The 21,011-nt window shown below is 49.4% G+C and overlaps 1 protein-coding gene across 4 annotated transcripts in view; it reads left to right on the top strand.

Annotated features, from left to right (window-relative positions):
- The window catches only part of LOC146829753 (class I histocompatibility antigen, Gogo-C*0203 alpha chain-like), a 439,978-nt gene that overhangs the window by 69,759 nt on the left and 349,208 nt on the right, over positions 1–21,011 (top strand). For all 4 annotated transcript variants that reach the window (XM_085608479.1, XM_085608480.1, XM_085608481.1 and 1 more), the window contains exons 2-3: positions 11,724–11,993; positions 14,143–14,415. In XM_085608479.1, coding sequence (XP_085464605.1) covers positions 11,724–11,993; positions 14,143–14,415 — 543 coding nt within the window. The remainder of the gene's footprint in view (positions 1–11,723; positions 11,994–14,142; positions 14,416–21,011) is intronic.

Raw genomic sequence — 21,011 nt, forward strand, 5'->3', positions numbered from 1 at the left:
ACCTTTATTATTATCCCCTACAAGTTGCTAGACACACAGATCTCTACAGCAAATGCATTTACCCCAGAGTTATCTTGCTAGTACTATTATCCCCTAAAGGTTGCTGGGTATCCACAGATCTCCGCAGCAAGTGCATTAACCACAAGAGTAATCTTGCCTTTATTATTATCCCCTAAAAGTTGCTAGTTACACAGATCTCTGGAGCAAGTGCATTTACCCCTAGAGTTATCTTGCTAGTACTATTATGCCCTAAAGGTTGCTGAGTAACCACAGATCTCTGCAGCAAGTGCATTAACCGTTGGAGTTACCTTGCCTTTATTCTTATCCCTTACAAGTTGTTAGGCACACAGATCTCTGCACCAAATGCATTAAACGCCAGAATTATCTTGCTAGTTCTATTATGCCCTAAAGGTTGCTGGGTATCCACAGATCGCTGCAGAAAATGCATTAACCGCCGGAGTTACCTTGCCTTTATTCTAATCCCTTACAAGTTGTTGGGCACACAGATCTCTGCAGCAAGTGCATTTACCCCAGAGTTATCTTGCTAGTACTATTATGCCCTAAAGGTTGCTGAGTAACCACAGATCTCTGCAGCAAGTGCATTATCCGCCGGAGTTATCTTGCCTTTATTCTTATCCCTTACAAGTTGTTGGGCACACAGATCTCTGCAGCAAGTGCATTAACCGCCAGAGTTATCTTGCTAGTACTATTATGCCCTAAATGTTGCTGGGTATCCACAGATCTCTGCACTAAGTGCATTAACCGCCAGATTTATCTTGCCTTTATTATTATCCCCTAAAAGTTGCTAGGCACACAGATCTCTGCAGCAAGTGCATTTACCCCCAGAGTTATCTTGCTAGTACTATTATGCCCTAAAGGTTGCTGAGTAACCACAGATCTCTGCAGCAAGTGCATTAACCGACGGAGTTATCTTGCCTTTATTTCTATCCCTTACAAGTTGTTGGGCACACAGATCTCTGCAGCAAGTGCATTAACCGCCAGAGTTATCTTGCTAGTTCTATTATGCCCTAAAGGTTGCTGGGTATCCACAGATCTCTGCAGAAAGTGCATTAACCGCAAGAGTTATCTTGTCTTTATTATTATCCCCTACAAGTTGCTGGGTACACACAGATCTCTGCAGCAAGTGCATTAACCGACAGAGTTATCTTGCCTTTATTATTATTCCCTACAAGTTGTTGGGCACACAGATCTCTGCAGCAAGTGCATTAACTGCCAGAGTTATCTTGCCAGAATTATTATCCCCTACAAGTTGCTGGGTACACATAGATCTCTTCAGCAAGTGCATTAACCGCCAGAGTTATCTTGTCTTTATTATTATCCCTTTCAAGTTGCTGGGTACACACAGATCCCTGCAGCAGGTGCATTAACTGCCAGAGTTATATTGTCTTTATCATTATCCCCTACAAGTTGCTGGGTACACACATATTCCTGCAGCAGGTGCATTAACCTCCAGAGTTATCTTGTCTTTATTCTTATCCCCTAAAAGTTACTGGGTACACACAAATCCCTGCAGCAGGTGCATTAACCGCCAGAGTCATCTTGTCTTTACTATTATCCACTAAAAGTTACTAGGCACACAGATCTCTGCAGCAAGTGCATTAACCGCCAGAGTTTTCTTGCTAGTACTATTATACTTCAAAGGTTGCTGGCTATCCACAGATCTCTGCATCAAGTGCGTTAACCGCCTTAGTTATCTTGCCTTTATTATTATCCCCTACAAGTTGCTAGACACACAGATATCTGCAGCAAGTGCATTTACCCCAGAGTTATCTTGCTAGTTCTATTATGCCCTAAAGGTTGCTGAGTAACCACAGATCTCTGCAGCAAGTGCATTAACCGTCGGAGTTATCTTGCCTTTATTCTAATCCCTTACAAGTTGTTGGGCACACAGATCTCTGCAGCAAGTGCATTTACCCCCAGAGTTATCTTGCTAGTACTATTATGCGCTAAAGGTTGCTGAGTAACCACAGATCTCTGCAGCAAGTGCATGATCCGCCGGAGTTATCTTGCCTTTATTCTTATCCCTTACAAGTTGTTAGGCACACAGATCTCTGCAGCAAGTGCTTTAACCGCCAGAGTTATCTTGCTAGTACTATTATGCCCTAAATGTTGCTGGGTATCCACAGATCTCTGCAGCAAGTGCATTAACTGCCTGATTTATCTTGCCTTTATTATTATCCCCTAAAAGTTGCTAGGCACACAGATCTCTGCAGCAAGTGCATTTACCCCCAGAGTTATCTTGTCTTTATTATTATCCCCTACAAGTTGCTGGGTACACACATATCCCTGCAGCAGGTGCATTAACCGCCAGAGTTACCTTTTCTTTATTATTATCCCCTACAAGTTGCTGGGTACACACAGATCTCTGCAGTTAGTGCATTAACCGCCTGAGTTATCTTGCCAGAAGTTTTATCCCCTACAAGTTGCTAGGCACACAGATCTGTGCAGCAAGTGCATTTACCTCCAGCGTTATCTTGCTAGTACTATTATACTTTAAAGGTTGCTGGCTATCCACAGATCTCTGCATCAAGTGCGTTAACCGCCTCAGTTATCTTGCCTTTATTATTATCCCCTACAAGTTGCTAGGCACACAGATCTCTGAAGCAAGTGCATTTACCCCAGAGTTATCTTGCTAGTACTATTATCCCCTAAAGGTTGCTTGGTATCCACAGATGTCCGCAGCAAGTGCATTAACCACAAGAGTAATCTTGCCTTTATTATTATCCCCTAAAAGTTGCTAGGCACACAGATCTCTGAAGCAAGTGCATTTACCCCCAGAGTTATCTTGCTAGTACTATTATGCCCTAAAGGTTGCTGAGTAACCACAGATCTCTGCAGCAAGTGCATTAACCGTTGGAGTTATCTTGCCTTTATTCTTATCCCTTACAAGTTGTTAGGCACACAGATCTCTGCAGCAAATGCATTAAATGCCAGAATTATCTTGCTAGTTCTATTATGCCCTAAAGGTTGCTGGGTATCCAAAGATCTCTGCAGAAAATGCATTAACCGCCGGAGTTACCTTGTCTTTATTCTAATCCCTTACAAGTTGTTGGGCACACAGATCTCTGCAGCAAGTGCATTAACGCCAGATTTATCTTGCGTTTATAATTATCCCCTAAAAGTTGCTAGGCACACAGATCTCTGCAGCAAGTGCATTTACCCCCAGAGTTATCTTGCTAGTACTATTATGCCCTAAAGGTTGCTGAGTAACCACAGATCTCTGCAGCAAGTGCATTAACCGACGGAGTTATCTTGCCTTTATTACTATCCCTTACAAGTTGTTGGGCACACAGATCTCTGCAGCAAGTGCATTAATGGCCAGAGTTATCTTGCTAGTACTATTATGCCCTAAATGTTGCTGGGTTTCCACAGATCTCTGCAGCAAGTGCATTAACCGACAGATTTATCTTGCCTTTATAATTATCCCCTAAAAGTTGCTAGGCACACAGATCTCTGCAGCAAGATCATTTACCCCCAGAGTTATCTTGCTAGTACTATTATGCCCTAAAGGTTGCTGAGTAACCACAGATCTCTGCAGCCAGTGCATTAACCGACGGAGTTATCTTGCCTTTATTTCTATCGCTTACAAGTTGTTGGGCACACAGATCTCTGCAGCAAGTGCATTAACGGCCAGAGTTATCTTGCTAGTTCTATTATGCCCTAAAGGTTGCTGGGTATCCACAGATCTCTGCAGAAAGTGCATTAACCGCAAGAGTTATCTTGTCTTTATTATTATCCCCTACAAGTTGCTGGGTACACACAGATCTCTGCAGCAAGTGCATTAACCGCCAAAGTTATCTTGCTAGTACTATTATCCCCTAAAGGTTGCTGGGTATCCACAGATCTCTACAGCAAGGGCATTATCCACAAGACTAATCTTGCCTTTATTATTATCCCCTAAAAGTTGCTAGGCACACAGATGTCTGCAGCAAGTGCATTTACCCCCAGAGTTATCTTGCTAGTACTATTATGCCCTAAAGGTTGCTGAGTAACCACAGATCTCTGCAGCAAGTGCATTAACCGCCGGAGTTATCTTGCCTTTATTCTTATCCCTTACAAGTTGTTGGGCACCCAGATCTCTGCAGCAAGTGCATTAACCGCCAGAGTTATCTTGCTAGTACTATTATGCCCTAAATGTTGCTGGGTATCCACAGATCTCTGCAGCAAGTGCATTAACCGCCAGATTTATCTTGACTTTATAATTATCCCCTAAACGTTGCTAGGCACACAGATCTCTGCAGCAAGTGCATTTACCCCCAGAGTTATCTTGCTAGTACTATTATGCCCTAAAGGTTGCTGAGTAACCACAGATCTCTGCTGCAAGTGCATTAAACGCCGAAGTTATCTTGCCTTTATTCCTATCCCTTACAATTTTTTGGGCACACAGATCCCTGCAGCAAGTGCATTAACCGCCAGAGTTATCTTGCTAGTTCTATTATGCCCTAAAGGTTGCTGGGTATCCACAGATCTCTGCAGCAAGTACATTAACCGCAAGAGTTATCTTGCCTTTATCATTATCCCCTAAAATGTGCTAGTTACACAGATCTCTGGAGCAAGTGCATTTACCCCCAGAGTTATTTTTATTTTGCTAGTACTATTATGCCCTAAGGGTCGCTGGGAATCCACAGATCTCTGCAGCAAGTGCATTAACCGACAGAGTTATCTTGCCTTTATTATTATCCCCTGCAAGTTGCTATGCACACAGATCTTTGCAGCAAGTGCATTTATCCCCAGAGTTATTTTGCTAGTACTATTATGCCCTAAATGCTGCTGGGTATCCACAGATCTCTGCAGCAAGTGCATTAACCGCAAGAGTAATCTTGCCTTTATTATTATCCCCTAAAAGTTGCTAGTTACACAGATCTCTGGAGCAAGTGCATTTACCCCCAGAGTTATCTTGCTAGTACTATTATGCCCTAAAGGTTGCTGAGTATCCACAGACCACTGCAGCAAGCGCATTAACCTCAATAGTAATCTTGCCTTTATTATTATCCCCTAAAAGTTGCTAGTTACACAGATGTCTGGAGCAAGTGCATTTACCCCCAGAGTTATCTTGCTAGTACTATTATGCCCTAAAGGTTGCTGGGTATACACAGATCTCTGCAGCAAGTGCATTAACCGACAGAGTTATCTTGCCTTTATTATTAATCCCTACAAGTTGTTGGACACACAGATCTCTGCAGCAAGTGGATTAACCGCCAGAGTTATCTTGCTACTATTATGCCCTAAAGGTTCCTGGGTATCCACTGATCTCTGCAGCAAGTGCATTAACCGCAAGTGTTATATTTCTTTATTATTATGCCCTACAAGTTGGTGGGTACACACAGAACCCTGCAGCAGGTGCATTAACCACCAGAGTTACCTTGTCTTTATTATTATCCCCTACAAGTTGCTAGGTACATACAGATCTCTGCAGTAAGTGCATTAACCGCCAGAGTTATCTTGCCAGAATTATTATCCCCTACAAGTTGCTAGGCACGCAGATCTGTGCAGCAAGTGCATTTACCCCCAGAGTTATCTTGCTAGTACTATTATGCCCTAAAGTTTGCTGGGTATCCACAGATCTCTACAGCAAGTGCATTAATCGCCAGAGTTATCTTGCTAGTACTATTATACTTTAAAGGTTGCCGGGTATCCACAGATCTCTGCAACAAGTGCATTAACCGCCATAGTTATCTTGTCTTTATTATTATCCCCTACAAGTTGCTGGGTACACACAGATCCCTGCAGCAAGTGCATTAACCGCCATAGTTATCTTGTCTTTATTATTATCCCCTACAAGTTGCTGGGTACACACAGATCCCTGCACCAGGTACATTAACCCCCATAGTTATGATGTCTTTATTATTATCCCCTACAAGTTGCTGGGTACACACATATCCCTGCAGCATGTGCATTAACCACCAGAATTATCTTGTCTATTATTATCCCCTACAAGTTGCTGGGTACACACAGATCTCTGTAGCAAGTGCATTAACCGCCAGAGTTATCTTGCCAGAATTATTATCCCTTACAAGTTGCTGGGTACACACAGATCACTGCAGCAAGTGCATTTACTGCCAGAGTTATCTTGCTAGTACTATTATGCCCTAAAGGTTGCTGATTATCCACAGACCTCTGCAGCAAGTGCATTAACCTCAAGAGTAATCTTGCCTTTATTATTATCCCCTAAAAGTTGCTAGTTACACAGATCTCTGGAGCAAGTGCATTTGCCCCCAGAGTTATCTTGCTAGTACTATTATGCCCTAAAGGTTGCTGGGTATCCACAGATCTCTGCAGCAAGTGGATTAACCGCCAGAGTTATCATGCTACTATTATGCCCTAAAGGTTGCTGGGTATCCACTGATCTCTGCAGCAAGTGCTTTAACCGCAAGTGTTATATTTCTTTATTATTATCCCCTACAAGTTGGTGGGTACACACAGATCCCTGCAGCAGGTGCATTAACCACCAGAGTTACCTTGTCTTTATTATTATCCCCTACAAGTTGCTAGGTACATACAGATCTCTGCAGTAAGTGCATTAACCGCCAGAGTTATCTTGCCAGAATTATTATCCCCTACAAGTTGCTAGGCACACAGATCTGTGCAGCAAGTGCATTTACCCCCAGAGTTATCTTGCTAGTACTATTATGCCCTAAAGTTTGCTGGGTATCCACAGATCTCTACAGCAAGTGCATTAACCGCCAGAGTTATCTTGCCAGTACTATTATACTTTAAAGGTTGCCGGGTAGCCACAGATCTCTGCAACAAGTGCATTCACCGCCATAGTTATCTTGTCTTTATTATTATCCCCTACAAGTTGCTGGGTACACACAGATCCCTGCAGCAAGTGCATTAACCACCATAGTTATCTTGTCTTTATTATTATCCCCTACAAGTTGCTGGGTACACACAGATCCCTGCACCAGGTACATTAACCCCCATAGTTATGTTGTCTTTATTATTATCCCCTACAAGTTGCTGGGTACACACATATCCCTGCAGCATGTGCATTAACTACCAGAATTATCTTGTCTTTATTATTATCCCCTACAAGTTGCTGGGTACACACAGATCACTGCAGCAAGTGCATTAACCGCCAGAGTTATCTTGCTAGTACTATTATGCCCTAAAGGTTGCTGGGTATCCACAGATCTCTGCAGCAAGTGCATTAACTGCAAGAGTAATCTTGCCTTTATTATTATCCCCTAAAAGTTGCTAGTTACACAGATCTCTGGAGCAAGTGCATTTACCCCCAGAGTTATCTTGCTAGTACTATTATGCCCTAAAGGTTGCTGGGTATCCACAGACCTCTGCAGCAAATGCATTAACCTCAAGAGTAATCTTGCCTTTATTATTATCCCCTAAAAGTTGCTAGTTACACAGATCTCTGGAGCAAGTGCGTTTACCCCCAGAGTTATCTTGCTAGTACTATTATGCCCTAAAGGTTGCTGGGTATCCACAGATCTCTGCAGCAAGTGCATTAACCGACAGAGTTATCTTGCCTTTATTATTAATCCCTACAAGTTGTTGGACACACAGATCTCTGCAGCAAGTGGATTAACCGCCAGAGTTATCTTGCTACTATTATGCCCTAAAGGTTCCTGGGTATCCACTGATCTCTGCAGCAAGTGCATTAACCGCAAGTGTTATATTTCTTTATTATTATCCCCTACAAGTTGGTGGGTACACACAGAACCCTGCAGCAGGTGCATTAACCACCAGAGTTACCTTGTCTTTATTATTATCCCCTACAAGTTGCTAGGTACATACAGATCTCTGCAGTAAGTGCATTAACCACCAGAGTTATCTTGCCAGAATTATTATCCCCTACAAGTTGCTAGGCACGCAGATCTGTGCAGCAAGTGCATTTACCCCCAGAGTTATCTTGCTAGTACTATTGTGCCCTAAAGTTTGCTGGGTATCCACAGATCTCTACAGCAAGTGCATTAATCGCCAGAGTTATCTTGCTAGTACTATAATACTTTAAAGGTTGCCGGGTATCCACAGATCTCTGCAACAAGTGCATTAACCGCCATAGTTATCTTGTCTTTATTATTATCCCCTACAAGTTGCTGGGTACACACAGATCTCTGCAGCAAGTGCATTAACCGCAAGAGTAATCTTGCCTTTATTATTATCCCCTAAAAGTTGCTAGTTACACAGATCTCTGGAGCAAGTGCATTTACCCCCAGAGTTATCTTGCTAGTACTATTATGCCCTAAAGGTTGCTGGGTATCCACAGATCTCTGCAGCAAGTGCATTAACCGACAGAGTTATCTTGACTTTATTATTAATCCCTACAAGTTGTTGGACACACAGATCTCTGCAGAAAGTGGATTAACCGCCAGAGTTATCTTGCTACTATTATACCCTAAAGGGTGCTGGGTATCCACTGATCTCTGCAGCAAGTGCATTAACCGCAAGTGTTATATTTCTTTATTATTATCCCCTACAAGTTGCTGGGTACACACAGATCCCTGCAGCAGGTGCATTAACCACCAGAGTTACTTTGTCTTTATTATTATCCCCTACAAGTTGCTAGGTACATACAGATCTCTGCAGTAAGTGCATTAACCGCCAGAGTTATCTTTCCAGAATTATTATCCCCTACAAGTTGCTAGGCACACAGATCTGTGCAGCAAGTGCATTTACCCCCAGAGTTATCTTGCTAGTACTATTATGCCCTAAAGTTTGCTGGGTATCCACAGATCTCTGCAACAAGTGCATTAACCGGCGGAGTTATCTTGCCTTTATTCTTATCCCTTAGAAGTTGTTGGGCACACAGATCTCTGCAGCAAGTGCATTAACCGCCAGAGTTATCTTGCTAGTACTATTATACTTTAAACGTTGCCGGGTATCCACAGATCTCTGCAACAAGTGCATTAACCGCCGGAGTTATCTTGCCTTTATTCTTATCCCTTAGAAGTTGTTGGGCACACAGATCTCTGCAGCAAGTGCATTAACCACCAGAGTTATCTTGCTAGTTCTATTATGCCCTAAAGGTTGATGGGTATCCACAGATCTCTGCAGCATGTGCATTAGCCGCCAGAGTTGTCTTGCTGGTACTATTATGCCCCATAGGTTGCTGGGTTGCCACTAATCTCTGCAGCAAGTGCATTAACCGCCATCGTTATCTTGTCTTTATTATTATCCCCTACAAGTTGCTGGGTACACACAGATCTCTGCAGCAAGTGCATTAACCGCAAGAGTAATCTTGCCTTTATTATTATCCCCTAAAAGTTGCTAGTTACACAGATCTCTGGAGCAAGTGCATTTACCCCCAGAGTTATCTTGCTAGTACTATTATGCCCTAAAGGTTGCTGGGTATCCACAGATCTCTGCAGCAAGTGCATTAACCGACAGAGTTATCTTGACTTTATTATTAATCCCTACAAGTTGTTGGACACACAGATCTCTGCAGAAAGTGGATTAACCGCCAGAGTTATCTTGCTACTATTATACCCTAAAGGGTGCTGGGTATCCACTGATCTCTGCAGCAAGTGCATTAACCGCAAGTGTTATATTTCTTTATTATTATCCCCTACAAGTTGGTGGGTACACACAGATCCCTGCAGCAGGTGCATTAACCACCAGAGTTACTTTGTCTTTATTATTATCCCCTACAAGTTGCTAGGTACATACAGATCTCTGCAGTAAGTGCATTAACCGCCAGAGTTATCTTTCCAGAATTATTATCCCCTACAAGTTGCTAGGCACACAGATCTGTGCAGCAAGTGCATTTACCCCCAGAGTTATCTTGCTAGTACTATTATGCCCTAATGTTTGCTGGGTATCCACAGATCTCTGCAACAAGTGCATTAACCGCCGGAGTTATCTTGCCTTTATTCTTATCCCTTAGAAGTTGTTGGGCACACAGATCTCTGCAGCAAGTGCATTAACCGCCAGAGTTATCTTGCTAGTACTATTATACTTTAAACGTTGCCGGGTATCCACAGATCTCTGCAACAAGTGCATTAACCGCCGGAGTTATCTTGCCTTTATTCTTATCCCTTAGAAGTTGTTGGGCACACAGATCTCTGCAGCAAGTGCATTAACCACCAGAGTTATCTTGCTAGTTCTATTATGCCCTAAAGGTTGATGGGTATCCACAGATCTCTGCAGCATGTGCATTAACCGCCAGAGTTGTCTTGCTGGTACTATTATGCCCCATAGGTTGCTGGGTTGCCACTAATCTCTGCAGCAAGTGTATGAACCGCCACAGTGATCTTGTCTTTATTATGATCCCCTGCAAGTTGCTGGGTACACACAGATCTCTGCAGAAAGTGCATTAACCGCCAGAGTTATCTTGCCAGAATTACTATCCCCTACAAGTTGCTGAGTACATACAGATCTCTGCAGCAAGTGCATTAACCGCCAGAGTTATCTTGCCTTTATTATTATCCCCTACAAGTTGCTGGGTACACTCAGATCACTGCAGCAAGTGCATTTACCGCCAGAGTTATCTTGCTAGTACTATTATGCCCTAAAGGTTGCTGGGTATCCACAGATCTCAACAGCAAGTGTATTAACCGCCAGAGTTATCTTGCCTTTATTATTATCCCCTACAAGTTGCTAGGCACACAGCTCTCTGCAGCAAGTGCATTTACCCCCAGAGTTATCTTGCTAGTACTATTATGCCCTAAAGGTTGCTGTGTATCCACAGACCTCTGCAGCAAATGCATTAACCTCAAGAGTAATCTCGCCTTTATTGTAATCCCCTAAAAGTTGCTAGTTACACAGATCTCTGCAGCAAGTGCATTTACCCCCAGAGTTATCTTGCTAGTACTATTATGGGGGCCGCAATATTATTTTCTCATCGCAGCTTGGTGCATTGAGCTGTTTCACCTGCAGTCATTGGGATCAAGGCACTGCAGGGAACGCTCAGTCTTTAATTCTTGCAAGGTCAATAAACAGAGTGGTTTTCGTAGGAGGCTCTCTTTGGGTTTCAGATGAGGGATGGGGGGGCGTTGTATCATACATTTATGTCCACCACCATCCCCGGTTATATGATTGAGGGGCGTGATTATATGGTTGAAGGGGCGTGGTTATATGGTTGAAGGGGCGTGGTTATATGGTTGAAGGGGCGTGGTCCTATCATTGAAGGGGCGTGGTTCTATCCGTTGTTCTATCGTCTAAGGGGCGTGGTTAGGTGTTTGAAGGGGTGTGGTTCGTTTGTTGAAGGGGCGTAGTTCATTTGTTGAAGGGGCGTGGTTCTACGTTGATGGGGTGTGGTTATGTAAATATATCCCCGCAGTGTCAAGTGTCATCACCGCCTCAAACTGTCAAATCCTTGAGAGCTAACATCCCTCCCCCCCCTGTTAAAGAAGGTGAGGGGGGGGGCGCTTTGGTGGGGAGGACGGAGACAAGATGGGGGTGGGGGCGCCTTCAATGCAGCCCAGTGAGTGTTGTTTTCTCCCCCCCTCACCCACCAGAGACTCAGTGTTTCTGGGATCATGAATGGGGTGTGGGAGGGTTAATCATTTGTTGCTGCGTCGTAGACCCCTCCCCTCCCCCCGTCCTTGTCTGACCCTCTCTCGCCGCCTTCAGGCTCTCTCCTGCGTTACTCCTCCTCCTCCCCCCCCTCTGTTTCTTTGTAAGAGTCACATGCACTGTGGACGGGTGGAGCGTGGGGGGGTCAGTGTGTGTGGGGGCGGAGGGGAGGTGTTTCATGTGGGGGTGCGCGCTCCTCTCTGACCCCCCTGTCCCTCTCTCCCCCCCAGGCTCGCATTCCCTCCGGTACTTCTTCTCCACCCTGTCGGGGCCCCTCCCCGGGGCCCCCCAGTTCTCTTACGTGGGGTACGTGGATGACGTCCCCATCTCCAGTTACAGCAGTGAGAGCCGCAGGGCGGGGCCCCGGGTCCCCTGGATGGAGAGGATCACCGCCGAGGACCCCCAGTACTGGGAGAGGGAGACGGAGATCAGCCGAGGAGAGGAGCAGGTGCACAAGGCCAATGTGAGGACCGCGATGGACCGAGTCAACCAGACCAGGGGTGAGTGACACCAGCAGGGGGGGGAACAACTACTGGGGGGCGGCGGGAGTGAGGAACATGTGAAGAGTTACAGGGGGTTGGAAGAAGGACACGGGGAGGGGGCCGAGCTGCACTCGATGTACGGCTCTGCATTGAGCTTTACTTGAAGGGGTGGAGACCCAGGAAGAGGGGGTGAGAGGTCAGAGGGGGGGGCAGTGTTTGGGAGGTGGAGACCCAGGAAGAGGGGGGAAGAGGGGATTAGAGGGGGGCAGTGATTGGGGGGTGAGTGACCGGGGAAGGGGGTGACAGGCGCCATCATGTAGAATGTTTTCAAGCACAGAAGCTGTGATTGGTGTTTATGTGGGGGGGGGATCCGAGGGTCTCTCTGTTCCTCCTCCTACTGTGACCATCTGTGATGCCTCCTTCAGATCTCACTCTTCCTGTGCCCCCCCCTCATTGGTGGAGGGATTCGTGTCTACAGTCAGTCTGCCTGGCACCCTCGCCCCCTCACACTGCCCCCCCTCAGCCCCTCACCCCTCTATGGATGGTTCAAAGGGGGTGCGGGGGCTCCACTGACTCTCTGGCTTGAGGTGCCGCACCCTCGCCCCCTCACACTGTCCCCCTCACACTGCCCCCCTCAGCCCCTCACCCCTCTATGGATGGTTCAAAGGGGGTGCGGGGGCTCCCCTGACTCTCTGGCTTGAGGTGCCACACCCTCGCCCCCTCACACTGCCCCCTCAGCCCCTCACCCCTCTATGGATGGTTCAATGGGGGTGCGGGGGCTCCCCTGACTCTCTGGCTTGAGGTGCCGCACCCTCGCCCCCTCACACTGCCCCCTCAGCCCCTCACCCCTCTATGGATGGTTCAATGGGGGTGCGGGGGCTCCCCTGACTATGGCTTGAGGTGTCGCACCCTCGCCCCCTCACACTGCCCCCCCCCCCCCTCTCAGGTCCAGGTGGTGTTTGGCTGCTCCTGGAAGCGGAGGGAGTGTTTATGGCCCCCCCCCTGCCTGGAGACATCTGACCGTCTCTCTGCCCCCCCTCTCATTTCACCTCTGGTCTCAGCACCTTTACTTCACTCTATGCTGCTCCCCCTCAGGCACAGTCTGTCTCCCCCCCTCCCTCCAGAGGGGGGGCTGCCCTCTGTCTGTTCCTGGAGGTGTCATGTTTCAGCATCGGCTGTGGAAAGAGGGTGGGGGCTCTGGGGGCGCGTGTGGGGGGGTGGTGTTTCCTGCTCTGTGTGCCTGCAGGTGTCAGACCTCTCTCTCCTCAGCCCCTCACTCTCCTCCCCCCCCCCTTCCCCCTCAGGTCTGCACATTATTCAGTGGATGTAAGGCTGTGAGCAGGGCGGGCAGTTCTGGGGCCTCACGTGAGGGGGGGGGTTGTGTCTCCCCTCAGCCTCTGCCTGCGGGTGTCAGCCCCTCAGCCCCTCACTCTCCCCCCTCAGGTCTCCACCAGTTCCATTCCATGGCCGGGAGGAGGGCGGGGGGGGGGGGGTTGTGGGGGGGGTGTCTCCTCCTCTCTGTGCCTGCAGGTGTCAGACCTCGCTCTCCTCAGCCCCTCACTCTCCTCTCCCCCCTCAGGTCTTCACGTGTTCCAGTCTACCGGCTGTGAGCTCCGTGAGGAGGGCGGGGGTTCAGGGGGCGCTTTGGGGGGGGGGTGTCTCCACGCTCTCTGTGCCTGGAGGTGTCTGTTCCTCTCACTCTCCCTCAGGTTTCCACATCCAGTTCATGTAAGGCTGTGACTTCCGTGAGGAGGGAGGGGGAAGGGAATGGGGGCTCTGGGGGCGTGCCGCGTGCGTGATGGGGGTGGGGGGTGTTTACTGCTCTGTGCCTGCAGGTGTCAGAGCTCTCCTCAGCCCCTCGCTCTCGCCCCCTCTCAGGTCTGCACATTATCCAGTGGATGTGAGGGGGAGGGAGGTGTTCTGGGGGCTCACGTGAGGGGGGGTTGTGTCTCCCCTCAGCCTCTGCCTGTGGGTGTCAGCCCCTCACTCTCCCCCCTCAGATCTCCACGTGTTCCAGTTCATGGGCTGTGAGCTCCGTGAGGAGGGCGGGGGAAGGGGCGGGGGTTCTGGGGGTGCTTTGAGGGGGGGGTGGTTGTGTTTCCTCGCTCTGTGCCTGCAGGTGTCAGACCTCTCTCTCCTCAGCCCCTCACTCTCCTTTCCCCCTCAGGTCTTCACGTGTTCCAGTACATGTACGGCTGTGAGCTCCAGGACGACGGCTCCCTGGGGGGGTTCAGTCAGTTCGCCTTCGAGGGACACGACTTCCTCAGCCTCGACAAGGACAGACTGACCTGGACGGCGGCCATGGACGCGGCCAGGATCACACAGGAGCGATGGAACTCGGACAGGATCTTCGTCCAGCGAGAGAAGGACTACCTGGAGGGGAGGTGCATCGAGTACCTGAAGAAATACCTGAAGCTCGGGGCGGAGAGGCTGCAGACAGGTGGGTTATGGGGGTTTATATAGCGCTTACTGCCCCCACCAGGCATTGACTCCTCTCTGCGCATGGGCACTGGCAGTGCAGAGAGGAGGGTTATGGGGGTTTATATAGCGCTTACTGCCCCCACCAGGCACTGTCTCCTCTCTGTGCACAGGCACTGGCAGTGCAGAGAGGAGGGTTATGGGGGTTTATATAGCGCTTACTGCCCCCCACCAGGCACTGTCTCCTCTCTGTGCACAGGCACTGGCAGTGCAGAGAGGAGGGTTATGGGGGTTTATATAGCGCTTACTGCCCCCCACCAGGCACTGTCTCCTCTCTGTGCACGGGCACTGGCAGTGCAGAGAGGTGGGTTATGAGAGTTTATATAGCGCTTACTGCCCCCACCTGGCACTGACTCCTCTCTGTGCACTGGCAGTGCAGAGAGGTGGGTTATGGGAGTTTATATAGCGCTTACTGCCCCCACCAGGCACTGTCTCCTCTCTGTGCACAGGCACTGGCAGTGCAGAGAGGAGGGTTATGGGGGTTTATATAGCGCTTACTGCCCCCCACCAGGCACTGTCTCCTCTCTGTGCACGGGCACTGGCAGTGCAGAGAGGTGGGTTATGGGAGTTTATATAGCGTTTACTGCCCCCACCAGGCACTGTCTCCTCTCTGCGCATGGGCACTGGCAGTGCAGAGAGGAGGGTTATGGGAGTTTATATAGCGCTTACTGCCCCCACCAGGCACTGCCTCCTCTCTGTGCACAGGCACTGGCAGTGCAGAGAGGAGGGTTATGGGAGTTTATATAGCGCTTACTGCCCCCCACCAGGCACTGTCTCCTCTCTGTGCTCAGGCACTGGCAGTGCAGAGAGGTGGGTTATGGGGGTTTATATAGCGCTTACTGCCCCCCACCAGGCACTCTCTCCTCTCTGTGCACGGGCACTGGCAGTGCAGAGGTGGGTTATGGGGGTTTATATAGCGCTTACTGCCCCCACCAGGCACTCTCTCCTCTCTGTGCACGGGCACTGGCAGTGCAGAGAGGTGGGTTATGGGGGTTTACATAGCGCTTACTACCCCCCACCAGGCACTGTCTCCTCTCTGTGCACGGGCACTGGCAGTGCAGAGAGGAGGGTTATGGGAGTTTATATAGCGCTTACTGCCCCCACCAGGCACTGTCTCCTCTCTGCGCACGGGCACTGGCAGTGCAGAGAGGTGGGTTATGGGGGTTTATATAGCGCTTACTGCCCCCACCAGGCACTGTCTCCTCTCTGTGCACGGGCACTGGCAGTGCAGAGAGGTGGGTTATGGGGGTTTATATAGCGCTTACTGCCCCCACCTGGCAATGACTCCTCTGTGCACGGGCACTGGCAGTGCTGTATGGCACAGCTCGGGGGGGGGGGGGCAGCGTTACACTGAGGGGATTGGGGTTTCTTTTGTGCCCCTGCAAAGTCTGGTCTGCACCCCACCCCTGACCGTTGAATGGAGGGGGGCGCACTGTTGTGTGTGGGAGGTAAAGCGTGCCTGTGGGGGCTCTGTATGAGGTCCGTGCTCTGACCCCCCCTGCACTCTTTCCTTGCTCTCTAATACGTCATGGTGGGGGGTGGAAGTGGGTGAAAATTGTTTTTCTACCTTTGACTTTGTTCCATGTTCCACACCAGGGACGGCTTTAGCGCTGGGGCCGTCCGGTGAGACAGTCGTTTTTGCCCCCCCCACCCTATGACCACCTTCTCCACGAATTTCCAACTTACCCCTCACCATCAGTACCCTCCTCTCTCACAAGTATTTCACCTTCTTTTAGTGCTACTCGTAGTTCACTCGCACAGTTCTTTGCAGCAGGCACATTAACCCTCTGAGCTACTTCATTTTCAGTCAAAACTAACACTAGACAAGAGTCCCACCTCAATCAGCAGCAGCATTAATCACCTGAGTCATCTTGATGTTTTTATTGTTGACTGAAAATTGCTTCAGCCTACTTTTAAATCTTCGATTTATCTACCCCACTCCGCCCCTATCTAACCCAATCCCCCCCTATCTACCCCACTCCAGCCCTATCTACCCCACTCCACCCCAATCTACCCCACTCCACCCCTATCTACCCCACTCCAGCCCTATCTACCCCACTGCACCCCAATCTACCCCACTCCAGCCCTATCTACTCCACTCCTATCTACTCCACTCCACCCCTATCTACCCCACTACCACCCCTATCTACCCCACTCCACCCCTATCTACCCCACTCCATCCCAATCTACCCCACTCCACCCCTATCTACCCCACTCCACCCCTATCTACCCCACTCCATCCCCTATCTACCCCACTCCACCCCTATCTACCCCACTCCACCCCTATCTACCCCACTCCATCCTACCCAGCCTATATCACTCCATTCTTCCCACTCCACCCCAATCTACCCCACTCCACCCCAATCTACCCACTCCACCCCAATCTACCCCACTCCATCCTACCCAGCCTATATCACTCCATTCTTCCCACTCCACTCCACCCCAATCTACCCCACTCCACCCCAATCTACCCCACTCCACCCCTATCTACCCCACTCCATCCTACCCAGCCTATATCACTCCATTCTTCCCACTCCACTCCACCCCAATCTACCCCACTCTACCCCAATCTACCCCACTCCATACTACCCCCTCCATCCCACTCGTAGTTCACTCGCACGGTTCTTTGCAGCAGGCACATTAACCCTCTGAGCTACTTCATGATCAGTCAAAACTAACACTAGACAAGAGTCCCACCTCAATCAGCAGCAGTATTAATCACCCGAGTCATCTTGAAGTTTTTATTGTTGACTGAAAATTGCTGCAGCCTACTTTTAAATCTTTAATTTATCTACCCCACTCCGCCCCTATCTACCCCACTCCCCCCCTATCTACCCCACTCCACCCCTATCTACCCCACTCCACCCCTATCTACCCCACTCCACCCCTATCTACCCCACTCCAGCCCTATCTACCCCACTCCACCCCAATCTACCCCACTCCAGCCCTATCTACTCCACTCCTATCTACTCCACTCCACCCCTATCTACCCCACTACCACCCCATCTACCCCACTCCACCCCTATCTACCCCACTCCATCCCAATCTACCCCACTCCACCCCTATCTACCCCACTCCACCCCTATCTACCCCACTCCACCCCTATCTACCCCACTCCATCCCCTATCTACCCCACTCCACCCCTATCTACCCCACTCCACCCCTATCTACCCCACTCCATCCTACCCAGCCTATATCACTCCATTCTTCCCACTCCACCCCAATCTACCCTACTCCACCCCAATCTACCCACTCCACCCCAATCTACCCCACTCCATCCTACCCAGCCTATATCACTCCATTCTTCCCACTCCACTCCACCCCAATCTACCCCACTCCACCCCAATCTACCCCACTCCACCCCAATCTACCCCACTCCACCCCTATCTACCCCACTCCATCCTACCCAGCCTATATCACTCCATTCTTCCCACTCCACTCCACCCCAATCTACCCCACTCTACCCCAATCTACCCCACTCCATACTACCCCCTCCATCCCACTCCATCCTTCCCACTCCACTCTACTATATAATCTACCCCACTCCACTCTACCGCAATCTACCCCACTCCACCCCACTCTACCCCACCCGAATCTACCCAACTCCACTCTACCCCATTCCACCCCGATCTCCCCCACTCCACCTCACTGTACTCTACCCTACCCCACTCCACTCTACTGCAAACTACCCCACTCCACTCTACCTCACTCCATCCTTCCTACTCCACCCTAATCTACTCCACTCTACCCCAATCTACTCCACCCCACTCTACCCCTATCTACCCCTCCACTCTACCGCAATCCACCCAATCTACACCACCACACTCTACTCAATCCTACTCCACTCTACCCGATTCTACCCCACTCCACCCCAATCTACCCCACTCCACTCTACTGCAATCTACCCCAATCTACCTCACTCTACCCCACCCCAATCTACCCCACTCCACTCTACCTGATTCTACCCAACTCCACTCTACCCCACTCCACCTCAGTCTACCCCACTCCACTCGATTCTGCCCCACTCCACTCGATTCTGCCCCACTCCACTCGATTCTGCCCCACTCTACTCGATTCTGCCCCACTCCACTCTACCCGATTCTACCCCACTCCACTCTACCGCAATCTACCCCACTCCACCCCAATCTACCCCACCCCACTCTACCCAATTCTACTCCACTCTACCCAATTCTACTCCACTCTACCCAATTCTACCCCACTCTACCCAATTCTACCCCACTCCACCCCAATCTACCCCACTCCACCGCACTCTACCCCACCCCAATCTGCCCAACTCCACTCTAGCCCACTCCACTCTACCAGATTCTAACCTACTCCACTCTAATCTACCCCACCTCACCGCAATCTACCCCACTCTACCCGATTCTACCCCACTTTTCCAGATTCCACTCCAATCTACCCCACTCTACCCGATTCTATCCCACTCTACCCGACTCCAATCTACCCCACTCCACCCCACCCCAATCTACCCCACTCCACCCGATTGTACCCCACTCCACTCTACTAAAATCTAACCTACCCCACCCCAATCTACTCTACCATAGCCAGTCTACCTCACTCCACTCCACTCTACCCCACTCCCCTCTACCCCACTCCATCCTACCCACTCTATTCTACTCTACCCCAATCCAAATTACCCCACTCAAGTCTTCCCCATTCTACTCAACCCCCTCTCCACTTTATCCCAATCGACCCCACTCTAAATTAAAGGGCAGTCGAATGTCGACCCACATTGAGACAACATTTAACAGGTAGAATAGTCGACTATACCTTGGAGTTTCCATCTCTGCCCCAGCAAGACCCTATATCAGAGCCAATTCTAGATATACATCTCAGTAGTAACTGTAGGTCTGATACTTCAAACATCGTGGGTCACACAGGAGATATGGCAGATCCTGGCTGTCCCTGTCGCCCCATGTCTGTTCTTAGGATAGACCAGCAACAAACTGTTCGCCTGAATGAATTCTCTAGAAAATGCCCTCGCCTCTGTTAATAATGTGGTGTATGTGGTGGGGGTCACAAAACTCCACAGAAACAGATATTGGAAATAGAGGAAACATTTATTAATGAAGCCGCCTACTGGGTGAGGGAGATTAGACACTGGTATTCAGTCTCATGGAGGGACATCCAGGAGGGTCCATGTGACTACATCAGATACAACTATCAAATGAGGAACTTTCCGATGGCTTCATCAACATCGAGTGCAGAACATTTCCTCCCTCGTGCAGAGGCGTAGAGACTGAACACCTTATGCCTTGTGCGCAATACACCCAGCCATAGAGGACCCTTACAGGAGCCTCAACACCTTCTGCCTTTTGCACAATACACCAAGCCATCGAGGACCCTTATAGGAGACTCCACACCTTCTGCCTTGTGCGTAATACACCGAGCCATCGAGGAACCTTATAGGAGACTCCACACCTTCTGCCTTGTGCGCAATACACCGAGCCATCGAGGACCCTTATAGGAGACTCCACACCTTCTGCCTTGTGCGCAATACACCGAGCCATCGAGGACCCTTATAGGAGACTCCACACCTTCTGCCTTGTGCGCAATACACCGAGCCATCGAGGACCCTTATAGGAGACTCCACACCTTCTGCCTTGTGCGCAATACACCGAGCCATCAAGGACCCTTATAGGAGACTCCACACCTTCTGCCTTGTGCGCAATACACCAAGCCATCGAGGACCCTTATAGGAGACTCCACACCTTCTGCCTTGTGCGCAATACACCGAGCCATCGAGGACCCTTATAGGAGACTCAACACTTCTGCCTTGTGTGAGAAAGTGGGTTTCTGTTGCAGTAAACCCCCCCCCTTTTCTTTTTTTGTTGCCAGACTACTGATGCTCATTGACTGGGTGTGCCCTGGGCTTCTGCAATCAGGTGCCTGTAGGAGAGTAGGATCTGCTTCACATGGGTACCCCCACTTTATGCTGGTGTTTCACTGTTATTCGATCTTAGTCTGGCTGTGGCCCTGCTAATCAGGACCCCAGCCTGGCTGCTTCCTCCCTAAAATGGTTTCCATGTACATTAGGTACATTTCTAATTGGATTCTGGAGTGCCTTATAAGCCCCTACTATATGGTATACTATGTACCCAGGGCATAGGTACCTCAGAGGCCTACCAGGGGCTGAAACATGTATTATGCCACCCCTGGGAAGCACTCCAAAAATGACACCACAAGTCTGCTACTGCAGCCTGGGTAAGGTGGTGCTTGCACCCCTTACAGTCGTATAGGCTACCCATATCCACCTATATATACAGACACATATAAACCTATAAGTCACTCCTATGGAAGGCCTTGACAATTCTGAAGGCAGAGTGCTTGGTTTTGTGTGAGAGGGTACCCAAGTATGAGCTGAGCCCCTCTGCAGCTTTCGGAAATACTTCCATATGGCTGTTCTGTGATACAGCCATACCATATACTCTTAAGTGTATTATAACCTTGTGGTAAATGCTAACTTTGGGATGGCTGCATCAAAACATGTCGTGTTTGGCGTCAAACATCTTGGAATACTACATCCCCCCCCCCCCA

The sequence above is a fragment of the Triturus cristatus genome, chromosome 5_2, assembly GCF_964204655.1.
Source record: "Triturus cristatus chromosome 5_2, aTriCri1.1, whole genome shotgun sequence".
Classification (NCBI taxonomy): Eukaryota; Metazoa; Chordata; class Amphibia; order Caudata; family Salamandridae; genus Triturus; species Triturus cristatus.